The sequence below is a fragment of the Equus asinus genome, chromosome 25 (assembly GCF_041296235.1).
Source record: "Equus asinus isolate D_3611 breed Donkey chromosome 25, EquAss-T2T_v2, whole genome shotgun sequence".
In the NCBI taxonomy this organism is placed as follows: domain Eukaryota; kingdom Metazoa; phylum Chordata; class Mammalia; order Perissodactyla; family Equidae; genus Equus; species Equus asinus.
The window spans coordinates 54,090,238-54,113,262 of record NC_091814.1 but is presented as its reverse complement, the minus strand read 5'-3'; the positions used below and the strand labels follow the sequence as shown (position 1 = coordinate 54,113,262).

The 23,025-nt window shown below is 43.3% G+C and overlaps 1 protein-coding gene across 5 annotated transcripts in view; it reads right to left on the bottom strand.

The window, feature by feature from the left end:
• ILDR2 (immunoglobulin like domain containing receptor 2) overlaps positions 1 to 23,025 on the bottom strand; it is a 62,285-nt gene that overhangs the window by 24,024 nt on the left and 15,236 nt on the right. For 3 of the 5 annotated variants that reach the window (XM_070497170.1, XM_070497167.1, XM_070497168.1), the window contains exons 2-4: positions 22,427 to 22,759; positions 21,397 to 21,516; positions 1,657 to 1,713 (exon numbers count right to left, since the gene is read on the bottom strand). In XM_070497170.1, the coding sequence (XP_070353271.1) occupies positions 1,657 to 1,713; positions 21,397 to 21,516; positions 22,427 to 22,759 (510 nt within the window). The remainder of the gene's footprint in view (positions 1 to 1,656; positions 1,714 to 21,396; positions 21,517 to 22,426; positions 22,760 to 23,025) is intronic. The other 2 variants (XM_070497171.1, XM_070497169.1) reach the window with 1 other exon arrangement.

Here is a 23,025-nt window from a genome sequence, read left to right as displayed (position 1 = left end):
TTTAAGTACACATTGTTTTCCCTGAGTTTTGGTTATTAAATATTCCTTCCATTAAACAGACATTCAGTTAGAGCTTGAGAATATGCCATTTTTGTTATATAAAGGATTTTGTGAAAATGGTGAAATTATTTGACCTTTGTTTAGAACGGAATTTCCTCAGAGGGAAATTTCCCGAATGTCCCTCCTCACTCATCCATCTGAAATACTTTCAAATTAACCAGATCAGCCTCTCTTTAGTGAGGAAGTGAGGCCTTGTGCCTGGCTGGAATGGTCTGGAAAGCATTCTTACTGAGGACAATAGACAACCGAGGGCGTTGGTCTGGGCCTTAACAATAACATAATAACAAAACGTAGCCTGAGGTAGATGCGAGCTGGGCAGATTACAGGAGCTGGGGGCTTCGTGGCTACAACTTGGGTCAGGCAGTCAAGGGTAAAAGACGGGCAGGTTATCTTGGAGAAACAAAGAATGTTGTCCATGAAAGGATTCTTGTAGTCAAAAGGGAGGAAAATTTAGGCATCCAGGACCAGATATGAAAAACAGTAACTCTTTCTTGGGACTGGGGGATATGACATCTAGTTTGGAGGAACGCAGTGTAACATTTTTTTGTGTGTGTGATGAACAAATGTGCACAGATTGACAGAACTCTGGAAAACAGAAATCTATTTGTGTCCTTAGGATTAACATCTGTAAGAACAGTGTCTATAGCTGGGTTAGCCAGCTAACAGGAAAGTACCCGGAGAATTCATGGAACAACAATCAGCGAAGTTCAACTATGAAGACTGGATGTTTCCTAAAACTGGAATCAAGTTAAAACCAACGGCCAGGGATATTTTGTATTGCTCTGTTGCTCTCAACTATTAAGGAGCTCTTAACCCTTTGGCAGAAACCCTCCAAAGCAAGACTGGATCATACCCTTTCCTACTCCCTGCGTTGGTATGTGTCCTCTCCGATAGTTCATTCTTGTTTCTCTCTGAGCCTCCTTCCATTATGGACTGTAGGGCTGCATCAAACTGATGTTGGCTGGTCTAGGCTGGTGTGTTCAACTGAAGCTACATAAAAGACAGAGGCGTGCATTTGGGGAAGGTGTCCTTGACATATGGTCCAAGGACTCCAGGGACTTAGGGGGCCCAAGAAGCCCCCAAAATTGTATACAAAGCAATGTAGGTCTGTAAATGTGTACTTTTTGAGGGAGGAGGGGTGCATAGCTTTTATAAGGTTTGAAGAATGTTTTGAGAAAGTTATAAAAGGCAATTCAGAATAACATGGTTATAAACTAATGAATGGGTAGACATATAACTTAGGGAATACGGAATGCAGATAAATAATGACTCTCTTAAGGATACTTATAGCTATCTGGGTGCAGCTGAGATACTGAGATGGGCTTGGAGATTGTCACAGAGTCTGCACGGCTGACCCTGAAGGACTGGGTCCCCATCTCAGCCTATTTTTAGTTATCATTATTCTTTTAGGGCCTAATAAAAGCAGAAATACAATTTAAAGGCTTTTGCAATGGGTTTAGTTCATCCTGGAAAAGACCACAGACATATACAGACAAATGTGCAAATAAATTAAAGGAGCAATTAGCGACTAATGCAGAAGCAAGACAGATGGAGTGACAGCAAATTAAGCAAATAAAGGGTTAAACGACTGAATACCTGGCATAATCTCCACAGCAAAACTGGGCAAGAGATCAGCAAGCAGCCCTGTCCTGCCTAGAAGAGGTGGAAGGAAAAGAAGAAGGAAAGAGGTTACTCCAAAGGAAAATAACAGCCTGAAGCCCGGCTACAGTTGGCACCATCCCTACATGGGGCCATTGACCCATGCTGTTTGTGGTAGGAAAGGCTCAACACCGAGGCTGGGCTCAGTCAAGAGAATGAGCTTCTCTGTCAATCTTTGGCAGCCATCTAAGTGAACTCTGCACCTAAACCAGGTGGAAGCAGAAACAGAACTTCCTCTCCAACTATTTATAGGAAAGGATATCTCAGCTCCAAACATGAAAAACTCTGCTGGAGCAGACTGACACACACCATCTCCATTCATTTATACATCCTTCTCCACACATTTTATTGGAAAGTCAAACCCGTCTGTATCCAAACGTTAAACCTACATTTTCATACATCCATACACAGTCCTATGTCCATATGAAAACAAAAGTACATATTTGGTTTTAACTCAGAATTATCTCACTACATGATTCTATTTATAGCCTAAAGATATTTCAATGATTAAAATTTTCAAAGGCAAGGAAAGATAAAGCTAGATGAGTTACACGCTCTTCTACACTCCTTCTGTCTTCAGAAACACTCTGTACATATGTATATGGTCTGGCTCTTCCATATGGCACCACAGCTGGCACTGTACGGACCCAAGTGCCTTCTGTGTGATATGGCATAGAAGCTTAAGGGCTCGTGTCAGAACAGTTACCCCAGAGGGCTCTGGAAGGCAAAGAGCTGTGCAGGAAACAAGACACTGGAAGATGTCAGGGGGGAGGTTAGTCCTTTTAGAAACTAGCCTGATTTATAGAAAGAAGTGCTGAACACTTTCACCATGTTCTCCTATCAAGGTAAATGTACAGGCCCTGATATGACTCCTGCCCCTGTCCCAGCTAGCTCTTGCACTGAACCCTTGCTAATAAACAAGGTGCACTAGGAAATGACTAGCAAACTGTTCTCCTTTCAGACTTGTGATGGCAGAAGGTCACTGTGGTGCCTAAGCATGCCACTGAACTTACTTCATTCATGTGCATGCCCTATGCGTCTAGGACAGTTCTCTCCAATAGAGACACAATGTGAATGACAGGTAACTTTAGCTTTTCTAGTAACCACATTAAAAGAGTAAAAAAAATAAAATGAAATTAATATTTTTTCTCATACTGATGTAGCCAAAATGTTAACACTTCGAAGGCTCAGTAGCCACATGTCGCTCTTGGACAGCACAGCTCTGGGGTCTGTTTCATGTATACGGACTTGGCTCGTTTAGAAAACAGCTTTTCCTGTTGAAGTTTGTTGAGGTGCATTAGAGAAAAAGTTACCCATGTGTGTGGTTTATATTTGGAGTCTAAAGGTCATGGGTGGTCAGTGGTCCTCTCCTCTGTCAAACCACCCCAGAGAAAAGGAGCTCTGACAAAGGTCAAGAAGAAGGAGTTCCTCCAGGACATTTGGGGAGGATGCTATAGCAAGGGCAAGGTGTTAGGGACTCAGTAAAAGAGATCTTTGCTCACTTTACGTTTTCTCAGCTCACCTAAACTATACAAAACCAATGTAGTAAAATGTGTCCTGGGCATGTCTCCTCCATGGGTAATGGTCCCACATTTGAAAAGTTAATGGGGACCAGAGTACATTAAGGGAAAGGAAGCATGTAGCGGGTGACTTAGGCTAGCTCTGTTTTAGGTTTTGGCAAGGAGGGTTTCCTTCTTTCTTTCTTCTGTCTTGTGTGGCTGACATGATAAGAATGGTCTGCTGCTCGCAGGGTCTCTTGGAAGGACAAGTGGGAGCCAAGTGGGGCACTGGAAAAAGGCATCCTGAAGGAGACTTCTCAGGCTACCTTTGGCTTAAGCCTTCACGAAGGGCTAAGGCCTTAGCCTCTATAGGCTCTAGCCTCGGGGGCTCACACAGGGACTGGTCCAGTTCCCTAGGGTGGGAGATCAGACAGGGATTTGGGAGCAAAGTCTGAGCAAGTGATTATGAGCATGCATTGGACTCATCTGGAGTGTTCTCTGTACAAATATCTCTTGGAAATTCAACAAGGCAACAGACAGCTGGTCAAGGATTTGGGAATTTGGGATCTTGGACATCTCTTAAAGACATAATTAATATTAATTGCTAGCCAATAGCCAATGATAAAGAAGTCAGTACACAGTGTTTTGAACATGCCAGTTGTTAGATACTTACTTAATCGTGTTTTTTTTTTTAATCTGGACAATTAGCACTTCTAAGTATATCCCTTATGGTATCCAGTAAAACGAGATGCTTTTCTTGAATTTACTATTTTTCAATCCTATCAGTGTTTTAAAATCTCTAGATGTGCTATAGCCCAAGTCATTAATTACATTCATAATAGAAATGTTATTGATGATAAGCTACCAATTTGTATACTCTCACAGGAAATTACTATGTGGTAATTATTAACTATAAAAAATCCATACACTCAAGGAGGATATGACACCCATGTGTATTCTATAGAGCATGTCACATTGGAGAAAGCAGTGGCTGGGGGTCAGGATACTAAGGGCAGCTTTGCCATTAGTTTACTTGGTGACTGCTACAGGCAAATTGCCTCGTCTTTCTAGGTCTCAATTTTCTCATTAGTCAAATGAAGTGGTTGAATGAAGTGGTCTATAAATAGGGAGACCATATATCTTGGTTTGTCTGGGACAGTCCTGCTTTATGCCTGTTGTCCTGGTGTAATTATTAATAGCATCCCTTTTTACTTTCAAAGTGTCCCAGTTTGGACAATTAATTTTATGGTCACCCTATCTATAACATTTTTAGTTCTCATATCTGATACTCAGTGATGTGAGTTGCAAACTCAGTTCTTTGTTTTTAGGGACCAGCAGGTAATGCAATATATGCAGCTGGCCAAACGTAATACATCAGGGGGCACTGGGGGTGTGGCCAACGGCAGGTTATGGGTCTATAGGGGCGGCTGCTACTCACCCCAAGCCAACTGCTGCCCTACAGGGAATGTGTCTTCAGGGTTGCAGCTCTTCTGATTTTTCAAGATTAGCCAGACTCCAGATTTTTACATAAAATATCCTGATTTTCTAATGTTGGCAACTGATTCACAGATTTTTAAAAAACACTGGACAAGCCATACAAAATGTGTTTTGGGGCTGTATGGAGTCCAGAGATCACACGCTTGCAACCACTGAGGGGTAGATACAGATATAGTTATGGGCAGGTGAAACACAAAAGATGGATTTCCCCGCAGGCTGTTTAGGTTATCTTGATGGTTCTGGCATTGCTTCTGCAGAATATTAGTTAATATAAGCTCTAGGCATCTATGAGCAAATTAAAATCTGAAAGAAACAGTATTACACACCAAATTGTTAGCTCTTCTTATTTCTAGGGAGCTGGAATGGGCCTCATGGAAGAACAATGGAAGGGCTTTCATTTTTTAGATTTTTTTTTTATGTTTGTAATTGAAAAAATTAAAATAAGGATAGAGTGGTATCAAAAATATGGACAGGAAATTCACAAAGCTTGTCACTCCAACAGAAAGACATACATCAAGCTTCTCGTTCTTCCTGAAGCACCAGCCAGTAGCTCAGGCTTCAGAAGAAGGTGAAGCCCTCCCACAACGCAGGATGTGGTGACAGACTCTTGCAGTAAGGTGGCTGAAACTGACTGTCTTCAGAATTCAGAACACTGCAGGAGTTCTGGGGTAGCAGACAATACCACTGTACCATGTCAACAGTAGAGAGAGTACAAAGCTCTGTGGCTTTTGCACCACGACTTATATTTTATTGGTGCTAAAGGCATTTTAAAGTGGATTTATGCTGGAATCCTAATATTTCTGAAAAGCATTTTGCTTCCAGCTTCTTGCCTAACAATTCCCTAAAAATGCTGTTGCCAGCTAGAAATGCTCCATCTTTTTTTCCTATTCTATTTTGTCACATCCACCGCAGGTCTGATCTTAGAGAGTCTAAACAAGGGCAGGAAAGACATTCCAGATTTCAGCAGCACTTTACCCACACTTGTGAATCACTGTCATTCTTCCAGGATTCAGTTTAAGAGTGGCAATTACAAGTCACTTTAATGAAAGAAAAAGATGGAAAACAGACCCTGCAAATAGAAGGCCGCATTTACTCTTTTCAAACCACAGCTCAAACTATCAGTAGAAAATACCATTTTCATGTAAGCACTCAAACAGTTTTCCCCAAACCTTGCAGAATCTGTTACTTTTAAGAAATGTCCACATGAATAGACCAAACGAATCAAGCATGCTAATAGTTTGTACGTGCACATACAGTGCCAATTTCATGCCATACCCTCACCACTTCACAGCCAAAAGCATTCACATGCTTCGGGTTGCATGATCAGGCAGAAGCATGCACTGTGAATAAAACAACTTACAGATCTTACCTTACCCAATTGCAGCTGTTTTCTGCCACTGACACCTTGAAGTTATCCCCAGGTGAACTCTGTGCATGTTCCTGAGAGCCAGCTCACTTCTGGAATGGCTCCAGGCCACTCATTCACCATTCACTCATTCATTCAATCCACAAAGAAATGTGTACTGTGCCAGGTGGTGACACAGAGAGAAACGAGACAGTCTAGCCTACGCAGCCTGTCCACCATTGTGAGTACAAGAACTCAGTTTTAGGTGTCTGCTTCCGTGTCACAAGACTTACAAAGGTCAAAGGACTGTCTTCCTGGGAAAGCCAAGGTTTTCATCAGCCTCTCTGCATTTTTGACATCAGGTTCCACCTAGGCCTGAGGCCTTTCCCCAGAGACACAGCCCTTGCCTGGTTTCCCATTTCTCTTCCACTCACCGATTACCTTTGCACACTTCACAGCAAACCTCGTCTTAGTGACATTTCCACAAGGTTCTGATACTCTTTTCTTGGTGGGCCAGGCCCCTCAAGGCAGGATTTACTTACCTTCTTTACTTAGATAACCAGCTAATCCACTTCTCTGTCTCCTGCTTTGTTCAAATCCTTGCCACACACAGTCTAGGAGACTGAAACGTTCTCCCAGAGCCCTGTAAGCGTGCTCCTCCTCCTCCACGCTCCCCAGGGCCACCGCACACCCCTTCGTTAGAGCACGTCTCTCAGCTGCAATGACTCCCTTCCATGTGCCTCCACCAGCAGGACGGGGACCCCTCCAGGGCAGGGACTCTGCTCTATGCTTGGCACCCCCAGCAGCTCACCATGAGGAGGCACCTCACCCCTCAGGATCTTGAAGTGCTTCAAGTAGCAAATCCCCATTGTTGGGGGTATGCTGGGCTTCTGGCCCGTCTTCTGACTCCCTGCTCATGACAGTGCTTTTTATCCACCCCAGATGGAAATAGGCTCTTAATAAGAATACAAAGGAACCATTCATTCATTCAGCACTATTCTATGTACTGGAGAATGTTTAGCACCCCTGGACTCAGGGCTTAATGCCAGAAGCATCCTCTAGTCATTGGAATATCCCAAATGCCATCTTACCATCTAGGGGGATTACAGCACCACCCCACCTCACACCCCACACGTTACACACTTCCTCGCTACGGCATTTTTAAGGCAGTCATTACAGAGATATACAATATGCACACAAATTTTAGCCAAAAAAGTGTTTTTGTCTCTACTCTTAAAATTTAAATCCAAGCTCTGATTATTAGTCCAGGCCTTTACAGCGCAATGGGAGGCACAGAAGTTCTGGATTTAGGGTAAACTTGTTTTGGGATCCTAGATCTGCTGCTCAATTACTTGATGACACAGATACATTATTTAATGCATTGGAATTTATGAAAAGGAGGGAAAACAATACTTCCTCCGTTCTTATGATGTCACCACTGCTGACAGCACAGTTACCTCAGTCATTTCTTTGAACTTATTAACCTGGAGCCGTCCTTGGGTTTGCCAATATGCTATACAAAGGAACCTTTGTTCAGGACGATCTAGAATGCTTTTCTTCCCCAGCTCCTTGCCGTCCCCTTCTTCTCCCTTCTGTTTAATGCACATCTGGGCTTCATCCTACTTCCAAGCTTTCCTAAGATGCCCTAGATCCATTTTTCAGGGATATACTATTTCCACTCCCTGTTTTCTCAGCACCTAACCCTTCAAAATGCTTCTCTCCTAAGTCTCTGAGGAGAGCAGATGCCTTTCCCTGGCTCTCTTAAGTGTAAAGTTGTTTCTATGGCTATTTGGAATCCCAAATAGATTGGAAATTTCCCAAGGGCACACACATCCCTGTTCTTATTCCATATTCCCATGGCAACCATGCACTCAATAAATATAGTTTATGATTATCCATCACAAATGTGGATATAGCCTCCCTTTCTTTTATATATATTTATGAACTATGTATTTAAGCATTTCATGTATGTATTTTTTTCTTTTCATGTCTTTTACATTTTAGTTCACTTTAAATTATAGTGAATAATTCGACAGTGAATTCTCTCCATAAAATGACAAGTATTAGACCATCTGCAACGTACTGTTAATAAAGCTTCAGGCTTTTGGGCAGTGATTATAAGCTCGGCCTAAGGCACTGACTTCTATTCACAGAGAATTCTAGAATCAGATTTTATAGTTAGAAGGGACCTCAGAGTTCATCTAATCCATAACCCACTCCACGTTTTCAGGCTCCTGAGGCTCAGAGAGGTTTAGAATTTTACCCAAAGTCACACAGCCGAATAATAATCAAACCAGGAGAACCTGGGTCTACTCACCCCTATTCCAGTATTTTTTCCTAATATCTCACGCCCACCCTCAAGCTTTGCTTATCCTTAATTTAGAAATGTGCAGCAAGTGCTTTCTAGTCTCCCAGTATTTGCAGTGAGCAATGCTGAAATGTGTGTTTCTAACATTATTGCTCTACTTACATTAATTAAAGTATAATTTTTGGATGAAGGTTGTTGAGATGGTTAAAAATTTCAGCACCTTTTAAAGTTGCGACCAGAAAACGATTACTGAATACATCATAACACAGTATGAGCTAATTAAAAGGCACTCATCATGCTGCTGCAAACTAATACACAACAATAAAAATGATTGCAAAGTTCTCTGCCTTTGCTAAGTGCTATAGTGGTCCAACCCTCTGCCCCAGAGGGGGAACAGGTGCAAAGTATTACTAGGACTATAACATGCTCAACCTGGCCTGAGATGAAATGCAGAGGGCAGCTCGATTTGACTCCAAAATGCTGTGGAGCGGGTGGGATTTAAGGCAAGGAGGAAGTTGAGTTACTTGGCGCCCAGTGTGATTTCCTGAGCTCACTGTGCTCGGTCCATCAGACTAGCACGGGCACCTTAGATACAAAGAGACCAAGAATGGTACTTCCCTTAACCAAAAAAAGCCCTGGTGGTCTGAGGCAGACACGGAGGGACACACAGCTTGGCAGGTCTTGGATTGTGGCAGTTCCTGCCCTTTCCTCCGCAGCCAGCCCCCTCTCAGTGTGAGGGGCTTCCACCATGGTGCATTTCCCAGAGCAAAGTCGGAGGCACTGCCCCCGTGTGAACGCGAACCTGCACACTTGAATAGCGGCAGCTGGCTTTGGAGAAAAATGAGATGACTGTCTCCTGACCCGCTTTCAAGGGTTCCCATTCTTTCTTTCCAAGGCTGAGCCGATTTCTCAGCGACACCCACTCTCCCGCGGGCCCCAGTGCCTCCCCTCTGCGGGCCACGTCCCCTCCCTCCCGTGCACAGGCTTCGCATTTTTGCCGCCACCCGGGTCCACTGACTACAATGAAGCTGGCGGGCTGACCCAGCAGCTCGGGCTCCCGCCCGGTAACCACGGCAACCGCGGGCTTCAGGAATGCGCACTAATTGAAGGCCGAGCTTCCTCCCACAGTGATGAGCAACAAGTGAAGCAAAAATAGTGAGGCGGGACAAAGGCTGCGAGGGAGAGGGCGGGGGAAGCGAGAGCAGTCACTGGCCTGAGTGGCTGGGGATTAGGGAAGGGCAAACAGCGCCTGCAGGACCTCCTTTGTTCTCCTAACCACCCAAGGCAGTGAAGAGCCTAAACGGACGCCCTTTACCCTTGAGAAATCTTAGCGCAAAATTTTCAGTGAACGACTAATACAGCCAACCACCGTGTCTTTGCTGGGCCCCTTTGCTTGGCTCTAGTAAACGAACGGAGATGTGCACATCCCTCAGTCGCCATGAATGAAACGCCAGCGAGCAGCAGGGGTTCAGCAGGTGACGGTGAGCCGACACTAATTTGCCCCCAGCTCCTCTGGATCTTCTGTTCTCTTCGATCAAAAGGAGAACCTTCAAGGTGGTCATCTCTAAAGATGGGGTGGCCAGGATACTAGTTTGCCTGGACAGTTCCAGTCTATGCCGCTGTCTTGACATAAATTATTAAAAGCCACCTCTTTTCACTCTCAAGAGTATTGTAGTTTGGACGATAAATGATAAAATCTCTCTACCTGAAGTCTTTCCAGGCCCATCCAGATCCTAATCCAAATCTCAGGCGTTTCCCCAAACCCCTCCAGACTTCAGGGAATGGCCAGTGTGACCTAAGCCTTGTATTTAGGTTAGGTAGTAAACATCCTGTAATTAACTAAAGGCCGTCCTTTGAGAAATGGGGGCTTCCAACAGCAACCAAAGATAGCATGCTGGGACAGAATGTTCTGGAATCTCCTAGCAGGAAGATTCCCACAGGGCTGATTAGGGTCTCAACTGGCAAGGCACTGTACAGATGTCATTGAGAAAACATGAATCTATTAGTAATAGGATTGCCAATTCACAGATGGCTCATTAAAGCCTCTGCCTATGGAATGGGCTCAAGAAAAACAGGCTCTCTAACAGGAGTCCCAGGACGCACAATTTCCTAAAGAGGGTTCCCTCAGATTAGGGATGACACACTGGTAATGAGCTGTGGGGAATGGGAAGGGTTGGGAGAAGGGAACTCACGTTTACTGAGTTCTATTACGTGCCATTTAATCTTCACAATAGGTCTTCCATGTAACTTTTCTCACCCCTCCTCTATTTTTATAGATAAGGAAACCAAGGCTCATTAATATTGATTTGTCCAAGGTCATACGAGTCCAGAGATGTCTGACCCCAAATATCATGCTCTTCACAGTGGACTGTATCCAGTATCCAGATTGACCTTGGCACTATTGCCATTTGGGGCCAGATAATTCTCTGTCGGGTGTAGGGGCTGTCCTGTGCATGGCAAGATGTTTAGCAGCCCCCATGGCCTCTGCCCACTAGATACCAGAGCACTCCACAAGTTGTGACAACCAAAAATGTCTCCAGACATTGCCAAATGTCTCCAGGGGGGCAAAATAGCCCCCTCTTGAGAATCAATAGCCTTGATACTTAATATCAAATACAGTTTTTAACTTTTCTTGTATTGTTCTCTAATTGCTTCAGAAACACAATATTTATCTTTACAAAAGGACGGTAATTTTTATAGGGACAAGACAGTATCATTTATTTATTGTGTATCTTCACTCTGCTAAGGACATAGTGTGCAAAAAAGACTAAATTTAAATCAATTTAAATATAAACCATACTTGAGGCACAACTGACTGTATTCCAGGTGCCTATCAAAGAGCAAGGTTGCGACGGCAGCGGAGAGGTCTACAGTCCACAAGAGGCCTCCTGCAGCGTAAAAGGCATCATCCCAGGTCTTTGGAGCAACCGCAAGCGCCACCCCACGCCTCATCTGGTAGAATGCTTGTTACTGACAGTCATTAACAGGAACCAGATTCTAGCTGATGCCTGGCTAACTTTTCTGGCTCTTCTCCTCCATCCCTTCAACACATTTTTCTGGTTCTTCTCAAAACCAAGACCCACAGAGGCATCTAGATCCGCTCAGGGCAGAGCAGGCCAGGACTAGGAGAGAGGGCTGGGAGAAAAGGCAGTGAGGCTGAGGCCTGAAAAGCTCACTCCTCATTAATTTTCCCTCCTTTCATGGGAGCTGGTGTGGTTATCTCAGCTCTTGTGGAAATCTGAAGGCACAGGTGTCTACTCAAGATAGAAAGGACAGTTCCGCCCTCCTGGAGGAATCAACTCCATTTGAAGTCTTTCACGTGGGGCCGAGATACCTGAAGTGTAATCGAGTCTACAAGTGAAAATGTGGGCACAGCCCAAATCAGAAGATGTTCCAAAGGAGTAACCCCCACATTTATGGCTAGAGTGTGGCTCTGTAATTAATTCCTTCTCTCCCTCTGCCAGGAATAAACTTTCTTCTTCTCCCCCAATTCTTTTTCCCTCTTCTTCTGTTTGTAAATCTTCGAGAGAAACAGCAGCAGCCACTCTCAGAGATCAAAGTTTTAGCAGGCAACAAAGACCTCCAAGGAGGCTGTTGCCATGGGAACTCTGGAGCTGAAGCCCTTTTAATCGGCAAATCTCCTTGGTTAGCAGCACCGGGTTGGGGCAGGCACCGAGGAAGAGAAGGGGGAGGGGCAGTCTTGGCAACAAGTAGCCTCTCTAAACAGCCAGAACTAATGGCTTGGGGGTGGGGGTGCGACGAGACTCACACTGAGGCAGCACTGACAGGGTGAGTGCTAGAGCATTTCTGCACAGCCTTAGAAACAGACTCCCGTCAAAAATCCCTGAAGTCAATGCAAGTTCTGAGATGCCCCCGCCCAAGAATTCCCTGATTTCTTATGATGTTCTCTTTTTTTTTTGAGGAAGATTAGCCCTGAGTTAACTACTGCCAATCCTCCTCTTTTTTTGCTGAGGAAGCCTGGCCCTGAGCTAACATCCATGCCCATCTTCCTCTACTTTATACGTGGGACACCTGCCACAGCATGGCGTGCCAAGCGGTGCCATGTCCACACCTCAGATCTGAACCGGTGAACCCTGGGCCTCCGAGAATCGGAATGTGCGAACTTAACCACTGCGCCACTGGGCCGGCCCCCTCTTATGATGTTCTTAATGGCTTTTTAATACTAATGGGCAGAAAGGTTTATTTTAGACCAGAATAACAACTCCAGGCACAGTATTGTGAACAACCTGATTCAAAAAAATTCAAGTATGCCTGTTCCTCCATCCCTTGTCTAGGTAATATGTGCTGTACTTCTGGGTAAGTCACAGGAGGAGACGGAAGGAAAAACAGAAAGATGACAGGATAACAAAGGTAATTCTGCGGCATTACCTTCATAGAGAAGAATCAATCCCAACTTAGTGCCTACTCACAAGGACCTGCTGGGAGCAAACCTATTTCTGGCCTCCAAGAACAGCATTGCACTTGGTCTATAAGGCAGCAGAAACTGATGAATTCCACAAAATACGAACAGTGTCAGTTTCTGCCTGCCTGGCATTCTTGTCTTCTTCATTTGGAAACAACTGCCCAATTCCCCTTTAGGAAGCTACTCCTTTTCCCTTTTCCCTTCAATTCATGTGGTTCACTTGGGGCTGGTGGGATACTACATTCCTGTCCCAACGCACAGCCCACCTCCAACGATAGGACTTTTGCTGAAACTATGAAGAAAGGCACTTTATCCTCCTGAGATGGAAGGTGTTTAAGACCATGGAAGCCTGGACCTGCTGGGGGCCATCTCTGCCCCAAGTGGAGAGAGGCTGCCTGAGAATGAAGTTAACACAGAGAAGACAGAGATCTTTAACATATGAGCTGAACACTGGGCCTCAGCCATGCTGGAAGCTAAGATACCCCTGGACTGATGGGTTACCTAAGCCAAAATTTCCCTAAGCCAGCTTGAGTGTCCATCCTTGCAATCAAGAGTTCTGAAGAATACAACAGTTAGCTCCAGATGGTGAGATTTTAGGAGATATTTTCTTCTGTTGTACTTCTCATTTTGCTTTAAATTTTTACAATAAACATGAACCATTTTTTTCTAAAACAGAAACAATATTAAAACAAAATAAGACAGCAGTATTTGAGGCATCACTCAATATGGAGAATTAATTCTGCAATCTGTGGATCTTTTCAATAAAGTCAAAACCATAGAAAGGACTATGAAAGCCATCTTCTTTGTCCTAATATCCTAGACAAGAGAACCTGTTCCATGTTGAAAATTTGTCAGAGAAGGAGATTCTATAATTTCCCTCAACCAACCATAATTTCCAAAACTTGTTATTTACCATTAGGAAAGTCTTCCTTAGCTTTAATCTAAACACCCCTCGGCCCACTCAGCCCATATCCTCTTATTCTATTCACAGTGCAGAGGGAGGAGTGTTCATTCAGCCATATTTCCACCGGGGCCCTTTCCCTCCTGTTTCTACTTGAAGGCCCTTGAAAAACAAGCTACCACATGGGACATCAGAAAGAAGGGCTCAGGCCCCCATATTGTGCATAGAAACAAGTAAGAATAAGGCAAGCAGGACTGGCCCCGTGGCCGAGTGGTTAAGTTCACTCACTCTGCTGCAGGCGGCCCAGTGTTTCGTTGGTTCGAATCCTGGGCGCGGACATGGCACTGCTCATCAAAACATGCTGAGGCGGCGTCCCACATGCCACAACTAGAAGGACTCACAACGAAGAATATACAACTATGTACTGGGGGGCTTTGGGGAGAAAAAGGAAAAAAATAAAATCTTTAAGAAAAAAAAAAGAACAAGGCAGCTGCTTTTAGATTTTAAACAATAACTTCCCTGCTTGGGCCTTCCTGAATGGCGAAGTCCTTTTCCTGCCAGCTGGAACTGCCCGAGGGAGCTTTATTCCTATCCAAACAGTGGCACGGTTCCAGTTGTAAACAGCCTGTGCTTGCCACTGGTCCCAGACTGATGTCTAACCTCAGGGTGGCAGGTTCCTGGACACTCCCACCTTCCATGACTGTCTGCTGCTATAGTCCTATGATCCCAAACATCTGTCTAAATATTTCTAAGGTATCTGTCACAGTCATCTCACAGCACCCAAAACACTGTGTGCATTTCCAACTTCGGAATGACTTTACCTTCTGAATCATCAAAAAGATTAAAGGGTATTCAGTACAGTTTTTGAATTTAATGTTGAATCAGTGGTTGTCCTCCCTTTTCTATGAATCCATATTTCTTCAGATATTTCTGAAACCTCTGAAAGAAGCATCCATGGCGATGTGAGGATGGTTCAGATGTGTGGGGAAAGGAGGGGAGGGTCATGCTCTGTGGGGAGGATACAATCTAGATAACAACAACTATGCCTTTGAAGTGAGGGCGTAGGTCAGTGGTTATAGGCAGTTTAACTAAGAAAGAAAGTGAAATACTAAAGCAAATCTGGGACAAGTACAAATCATCACCCATGGCCTCAATAGGCAACCACTTTTTTTAAACATGGCTTATGCAGGGGAGCATTCTATAGCTTCTTAATATAGACAGGTTGTGTGTTATTGTGGAAAATGAGGCTAGGAATCAAAATACCTGGGTTTGATCATTGACACTGTTTTTTTTACTGGGATAATAGTTATAAAACCTGAACGTTAATTTCTTCATTTGGAAAATGAGGAAAATAATGCCTGCTTGCCAATCTTGCAAGGTTATTACAGAAAAATTTTGTGAACTACAAATTATTATCAGCGTACATTAATATTAGTAGTAGATGCAGTAATGGCATCACTTTTAGCGGACATTTATTGCTTTTGTGGGCATCTCACATTCACTTTGCCTTTTTTTGTAACAGTGCCCCAATTTACTTTGGGGAAATTCATCTCCATAACCTGATGCACTAGCCACCAAGCGCCCCAGATCTCCCAAGGCTAAGCAGTGGACACCTGTCCAAACTCGGCCAATGGACTCTCTCCAGAGACTGATTCTTGAGTGGGAAAATCCAAGATCAGAAAAAAACAGCTGATTGACTTTTTTCTTGCTATGAGCCCTAAAGACATGTCTATTAATTCTTGCTACAAAGACCCTGGAGCATCTCTGGCAGGGCACCGACTGTGCTGTGTTCAGCAAAACATTTTCAATTTCTTCCTGGGTACACACAAAATAACAGCAGAAGTGACCCATGTTACTCCCAGACCTGGCCCCTAAAAAGTCGCACATGACCTTCCTCCATTTCTCTTTCTGTGAAGCTAGGAGCAAAGTTCCCCAATAGCAGAGCCAAACAATGGAGAAGGCTAGACCCTGACGCCACCACTAGGAAGGGAGCTACTGGGGGAGCCTTCTCACCCACATCTGACTCGGACAAGAGGAAGTCATGAACTTCTACTGTGGTACGTCACTGAGATTTGGGGGTGGTTTTTACAGAAGCTAACAAGTGTTACCCTAATATACTATGCTTTTTGGAGACTGACTTTCCAGCTTTCTGAAATCCTTCCAGCAAATTCCTTTCCTGCTTAAGTTAGCCAAAAACTACTTCTGTTGCTTTCAAACCATAGTCCCTGATGAATCTATCGCTAGTAATAATTTAAATATCCAGATAAATAATTATTACTAAGGAGATTAAACCCTATTATCTCACTCGAGACTGTAGACGTTTACCGTTATCGACACTTAACAAGTTAACAAATATATACTTGGGATTGACTAACATTTAAGAGGCACAAAGCAAGTATTAGTTATAGATTCTGCCCATTTATCATTTAAAAAAACATTCACTCAGGCTTCTTTACTCTAGACACTCTGCGAGGCATTGCAGATATAAAGACAAATGAGAATTGGTCCTCGCCTCTGAAGAGCTCACTGTCCAGGGTTACTGAGAAGCTTCCAGTGCTGGAGGGGAAATCAAGAGAAGCAGACACGCAGCACCCCTGTTACCACTCCCACGGAGTGAAACTAGAATAGAAGACCCAAGGATTCTGTCCTTGGCCCTTTTCACTTTATATAATCTTATGGGGGACTCATCTATTCCTTCATGGTTCTGAGCGTCACTAATGATTCTCAAATTTATTATCTCTAATCCTCGCTTTTCCACTGAGCTCCAGACCTACATTTCTAATTGTCAGCAAGATATCTCCACCTTGGTGTCCCACAGGCCTCTCATATTCAACATGGCAAGAACCAAACTCATTCTTCTGCCTCCTCAACCTGCTTTCCAACCTGTGTCCTCTCTCTTAGATGATGGAACAGTTGGCTACCCAGCTAGCTAGGAATCATGGTGTCCCTTTGACTCATCTGTTTCTCATGTCTTTTTATACATCAGTCACCAAGATCCATCACTTCCATCTCAGAAGGGTTTCTATGTTGTCTCTTCTCGATTCACTACTCTGGTTCAGAATCTCATACCTTTTCATTCATTCTGCTGCAGCAGCCCCAAAACTGATCCCTTTGTTCCAGCACTCCTCTCTGATGCACTGTCTGCCCTGCTGATGATCATTGTTCTGACCCAGAGATCTAGTTTCATTCCTCTGTTAAGGTTTCTTCATGGCTCCCCAGTGTCTTCAGGATGAATTCCAAACTTAGTCTGACATATAAGACACCACAATCTTGCTCTATCAACTTTTCATCTTCATCTTTGTGAGTATACTGAGAAAACTAAATTCTTCTTAACTTTCCCTCTAATTTATCCCTTTAACTCATCTTTCTTCTTAATTGGTCATCTGAAATTCCACCCAGTTTTCTGCTCTCCATTTTGAGATCATCTCCAAGAGGAGCAAAAGTTTCAACTCCTACAAGCCACCACCAGTAGTTTCTTCTCATCCTTGTGAGAAGCTATCTGCAAATCATATATGTGATAAAGGGTTAATACTCAAAATGTATAAAAAACTCACACAACTCAACAACAAAAAACCAAACAACCCGATTGAAAAACGGGTAGAGGATCTGACTAGATATTTTTCCAAAGAAGACATACAGATGGCTAATAGACCCATTAAGAAATGTCCAACATCTCTAGTTATCAGGGAAATGCAAATCAAAAGCACAGTGAGACATCACCTCATACCTGTCAAAATGGCTATTATCAAAAAGACAAGAAATTATAAGTGTTGGAGAGGATGTAGACAAAAAGGAATCCTCGTACACTGTTGGTGGGAACGTAATTGGTGCAGCCACCATGAAAAACAGTGTGGAGCTTCCTCAAGAAATTAAAAATAGAACTATCACATGACTCAGCTATTCCACTTCTGGGTCGTCATCTGAAGAATACAAAAACACTATTTCAAAAAGACATATGCACTCCTGTGTTCAGAGCATCATTATTTACAATAGTCAAGATATGGAAGCAACCTAAGTGTCCATCAATCGATGAACGGATAAAGAAGGTGTGGTATACAAACACAATGGAATATTACTCAGTTCTAAAAATTCTTGCCAATTTTGACAACATGGATGGACTCTGAGGGTATTATGCTAAGTGAAATAAGACAGACAGAGGAAGACAAATATTGTATGATTTCACTTATATGTAGACTCTAAAAAACAAAACAAACGAAGGAACAATACCAAACACACACAAACTAATAGATACAGAGAACAGACTGGTGGTTACCAGAGGGGAAGGGAGCTGTAGGGTGAGTGAAATGGGTGAAGGCGGTCAAATATATGGTGACAGGTGGTATCTAGACTTATGATGGTGATCACATTGTACTGTATACAAATATCCAATTGTAATGTACATTTGAAAGTTTTATAATGTTATATACCAATTTCACCTCAATGAATAAATAGTTTCTTCTCATTCTTGCGGTATTAGTTCTTTTAACTCTGACCTACTACAAAAGACCACAATTTATTCCTTTTGGCTTCCTTGTGAATGAGCATCACCCTGTATGTTCTTATAACCAACCTGTAACCCCTTCATCTCTGTCATGAGGCCTGAATTCCTAGGAGGTCATCTTCTCATTTACCAAGGTAGTCACATCACTCATGTTCACCTACTTTTTATTCCAAGGATTTTTAATTGAAGTAAAGCTCAAAAGTAACTTAAATACCCTTTCCTATGCATAGATGCCTGATATAGTAATTCATAAGAAATTTTCTACCCTCTTAGGACATAGAAATAACTACTTCTGAGAACACTTATTCCATCTTTAGATGTCTCCAATTGTTAACAGTTCTTTCTTTATACTGTCACTTCCACTCCTGGTTCTAGTTTTATCTAGCCACACAGATGGAGTAAGTTTCCAACCCCTCTTCTGTACAATTTCACTTCAGATATCTGCAGACACTTCCCATGCTCCCTTTCCCAAGTCCCCTTTCGCTAGACCAAATCCTCCCAGTTCCTGCAATCTTCCTCATACAAAATCCAATGACTGAACCAGTGCCTCATGGAGGTTGTAATTAGCAAACTGTTGACCCAGTTATCTCCCCACTGAGGTCTTCATCTCCTTGAGGTTGACCTCAGAAATCAGGTTGCTCTCCTGATCTCACATGAGACAAATACCTAACGAATAGGCCTGCAGGACATAACAACCAAATAATTAGAATTTTTAAAACTGTGACAGTATTTTGAAAAATTCTGTGAAGGGTGGTCAAGACAAAGACGACTCAGAATTTTGCATTTGGAAAGGAAATACAGTACTTTATGCACCCAGAAAATGCTTTCAAACTAACTCTTTAAATAACCAACACAACTAGTGTTGCCCTAAAAAGTTTACATGGCAAATTTCATGCTTTGAACATTTCTAATGAATGTGGAACACAGCAGGCTTACGTGTTTCTCCTCCCCAAGAAGTCTAGCACGTACCTGTTCATCTCACAGATCTGCTGCTTCTACTGTGATGAGCTGACCCACAGCCTCCCTTTTCCTTTATGATTCTTTTTTAGAGTAATACTGATTTCTGTGCTTCATTTTTTCTCCCACCTTTGGTGACCATTTTCATCTGAGCTGTCCTTTCACCCGCCTCTCCGTGTCCTGAGGACAGCATCTTTGACCAGGTTACTTAGCATGTTTTGATCCAGAGGGGCGCCCTTCACACACTTCAGCACATCCTCAGATAACAAGGCTATTCCCTCTATTCATTTCCCCACGCTTGCAGAACTGGGACCGAATTATTTAAAGTGTTTTTTACCTGGCCTCCTTTTCCTGAACATGCAATTACTTCTCTGCAAATTGTTGCACTGGCCAAATAACTGTGTTCACAATTAGCTAATTACAGGCTCAATGAGCCACTTGTTCCTTCAAACTCGGCCATTAGCATTGTGTGATTAGGCAGAAATTTATCTTTTCATTCCCTCTGATTTACAGAGTCACAGCAGATCCCAAATCAGATTTCTCTGACTTCTTTTACATTGTCAATATAAGCCTTTTACTTTTTTATTTCCTTTTTAATATCTGTCATATTTCTCATTCTTTTACAAGACACAGCAGTTATGCTTTATATATTGGACCCAAGGAATATGTATTTGAATTAAGTTACACCCTCGAATAAGGGTTAATCACTATTGACTAAAGGGTTAATATTAATAAATAATTATTACATTAATCCATTTTGTAAACTGTAAGATTAAAGCAGCAGAACAGTTGATCTGCTGAAGTCACACAGTCATGATAGAGTAAAACTAAAAATCCCAAATAGCAAATTCCACTTTCTCCCTGGGCACTGGGCCTCCCCCATAGGGGAAAAATTAACCTTCACACTCATTTGCTTTTAAAAGAAAGCACCTTTAAATATTCCCCCAAATTGTTATCACCTGGTTTATTGGAAGTCACAAAAAAAGTCATTTCTTTTGAAAAATGGCTTCAAGTGTTTACTTTTCATCCTGCAATTAATAAAGTTTTTTTTCTTAATTTACGTATGTTTCATTCTAATTGTTTTCTTCAACCAACATTTATGAAGCACAAAATAAGTGCCCAATTTTCAGTTTCATACAAGGAGGTCATCTCTCACTGACATTCCTCCAAGCCACAAAAGAAGAAAAGGAGCCAAAAATAAGGAGTTTTCATTCATGAAGAAATTAGTATTAATAAAGATTAGATATATTTGCTTTGGGAATAACTCAGACACTTCGGGCTTCAAGAAGTTTCCCTTCCAGTTAAACACGAGCACACCTCCCCAGAAGCTCTTTTCGCTGGGCATCTTTATTATTAAACTCTCCAGTTCACAGCCGTCTTTCCCTATGATTGTCCAAAGTGGAGGTAATTGAATGAGGAAGGGTTCCCAATGTCTCACGAGATCCTGACTCACCAGTGAATTCTTTATTTTTGAGGAAGATTAGCCCTGAGGAAGATTGGCCTTGAGCTAACATCCGTGCCCATCTTCCTCTATTTTACATGTGGGACGTCACCACAGCATGGCTTGATAAGCGGTACATAGGTCCGTACCCGGGATCTGAACTGGCAAACCCGATGCCACTGAAGCAGAGTGTGTGAACTTAACCGCTACACCACGGGGCCAGCCCCACCAGTAAATTCTTCTCTCTCAGTAGTCTCTATCCTGCTTCAAAGGCCTCTGGCATTTTCTTTAACAATTAGCATATACAGTCATGCACTGCAGAATTACATTTCACATATATGAAAGTGGTCCCATAAGATTAGTACCCTGCAGCCTAGGTGTGCAGTAGGCTATACTGTCTAGGTCTGTGTAAGTGCACTCTATGATGTTTGCACAATGACAAAATCACCTAATTATGGGTTTCTCAAACATACACCTGTTGTTAAGTGATGCATGACTATAAAAAGATAAGGATAAGAGCAAAGAAAAATCAAGATTAAAGATGCAAGTGTAAGTCAGGGAAACAAAACCCTAAGAAAGAGGAAGAAATATTCAGGACAATGCTAAAAAGGAGGCCATAACCTCCAGTGAAACAAGACATAACAAATACAACTACTGCTTATAAAGAGCACACAATAAAACCCATGTGTGCACAAAAGATAAAGAGCGTGTATGCAACCTGCCAACACATGCAGCGAGGAGGAGGGAGAGGAGCGAACCGTGCAAGCGATCTAAGATGAAACTGTTGCTCATGGTTTTCACTTACCCAACACCAGCAGTTCCACCGAGTCCTCGTTTTTGCCCTCCAGGTCATCAGGGGTAGTGACAATGCAGTAATAGAGTCCGCTGTCTCCCCACATGAGTTTTCCAATTTGAAGATCTGCATCTGTTATCACAAAGAGAAGGACCCACTCCTAAAGCTCTGTTCTCCAAAGCAAAACACTGAACAATGCGGGCGGGAGGGGCCTTCTGCTGTGTCTGCGGTGTTCTGTTTCTTTACCTGGATGGCGGTTGACAAGATGTTTGCTTTATTGAAAACAAACAAGTAAGCAACAACAAACAAACTCCAACAAAACAGTAACAAGAACTAGCATCCCTAAGGCGAGAGCATCACAGCACCGCCAGGAACTGGGCTAGTGCCAGGCCACTTTCAAGAACAGAAGGCTGCTTTCAGAGAGGCTGCAGAGGCCCCTGAGAGCCAGGCATGTTCCAGAATTATTCTGGACTGGTGGACATGAGCTGACTTCACGGGAGTTCTTCAAAATTCAAATAATCAAATAGGTCATATCAGACTCTTAGGACCTTTTTTGTCCAAAACTTTAGGGAGCAGGAGAAAGGGTGGAAATGAGACAGAAGCATGTGGCATCCACTGGCTCTGTTATTTGTGTGCACATAGCCCTTCTCCCAGCAGAAGAACTTCTGAGGGAAGTCTGCTTTCTGCGTTGGGAAAGGGCATGAAGGCTCATGTCAAGGAGTAAGGTGTTTGACTGGAAAAATTCTTTCACTAGAACCCATTTCAGTTCGGTTCTGATGACGAGCTCCTGAGACTAGAGGTCAGTCTCGGGAAAGACTGTTTCCGAAGCTCACCTCTGGGTCTTCTCTACATTCTGCTCCCTCCACCCTTCCTCCCCTCACCATTCCATTCAAGCAATTTGCTAGGTTTTTTTGATGTTCCCATCTCCCATAAGATGAAAGTCCTGAGGGACGGAAAGGGTGAGAGGCTGACATCCCCTTGTGTCTGGAAGAGAGCACTAACCTCCCCCCATCCCCTCCATTCAGAACAGAGGCATTATTACCATGAACAATCGTGATCTCCCGGCCTCTGTAGAAATCTCCCAGCGTGACGGCTGAGCCCTGTTTTGAAGCCACCACTCGAACAGTCCTCCTGCTGTCTAAACAATCCAAGTAGGGGTCCCATTCCAGGTTTCTTTTGCTGAGAGACTGGGCCCGGGGAGAAGACACGCCCAAGGATTCCCCCATGCGATCCTGGCAGTAGGACTTGAACTTCCACTGCACGACTGCAGGCTGCTGGGAGGACGTGGAGAAGTGGCAGCGAAGCACGGTGGGCTGGAAGAGCAAGGCCACCTTCTTCTTGTCAGGCACTGTGACCTGAAGGCCTTCAGCCATGGCTGCAAAACAGAATAAACATGTCCAGATGGAACCCGTAGCCTGGACCTCACTTCACACCATGCAGTCATGCCTTTCTGCCTCATCTCACTAACCTGTCCCTTCCCCTCTTCTCCACCACAATTAACAGCATCTGGTTGCCTTGTCCAGAAACCTGCCCTCACTCCCAATACCCAACCAGTCACTAAGTCATGTCAACTTGATCTCTTAACATCTTTAATATTTCTTCCCTCCTCTTTAATCCCACCACCATGGTTTTTGTTTCTGC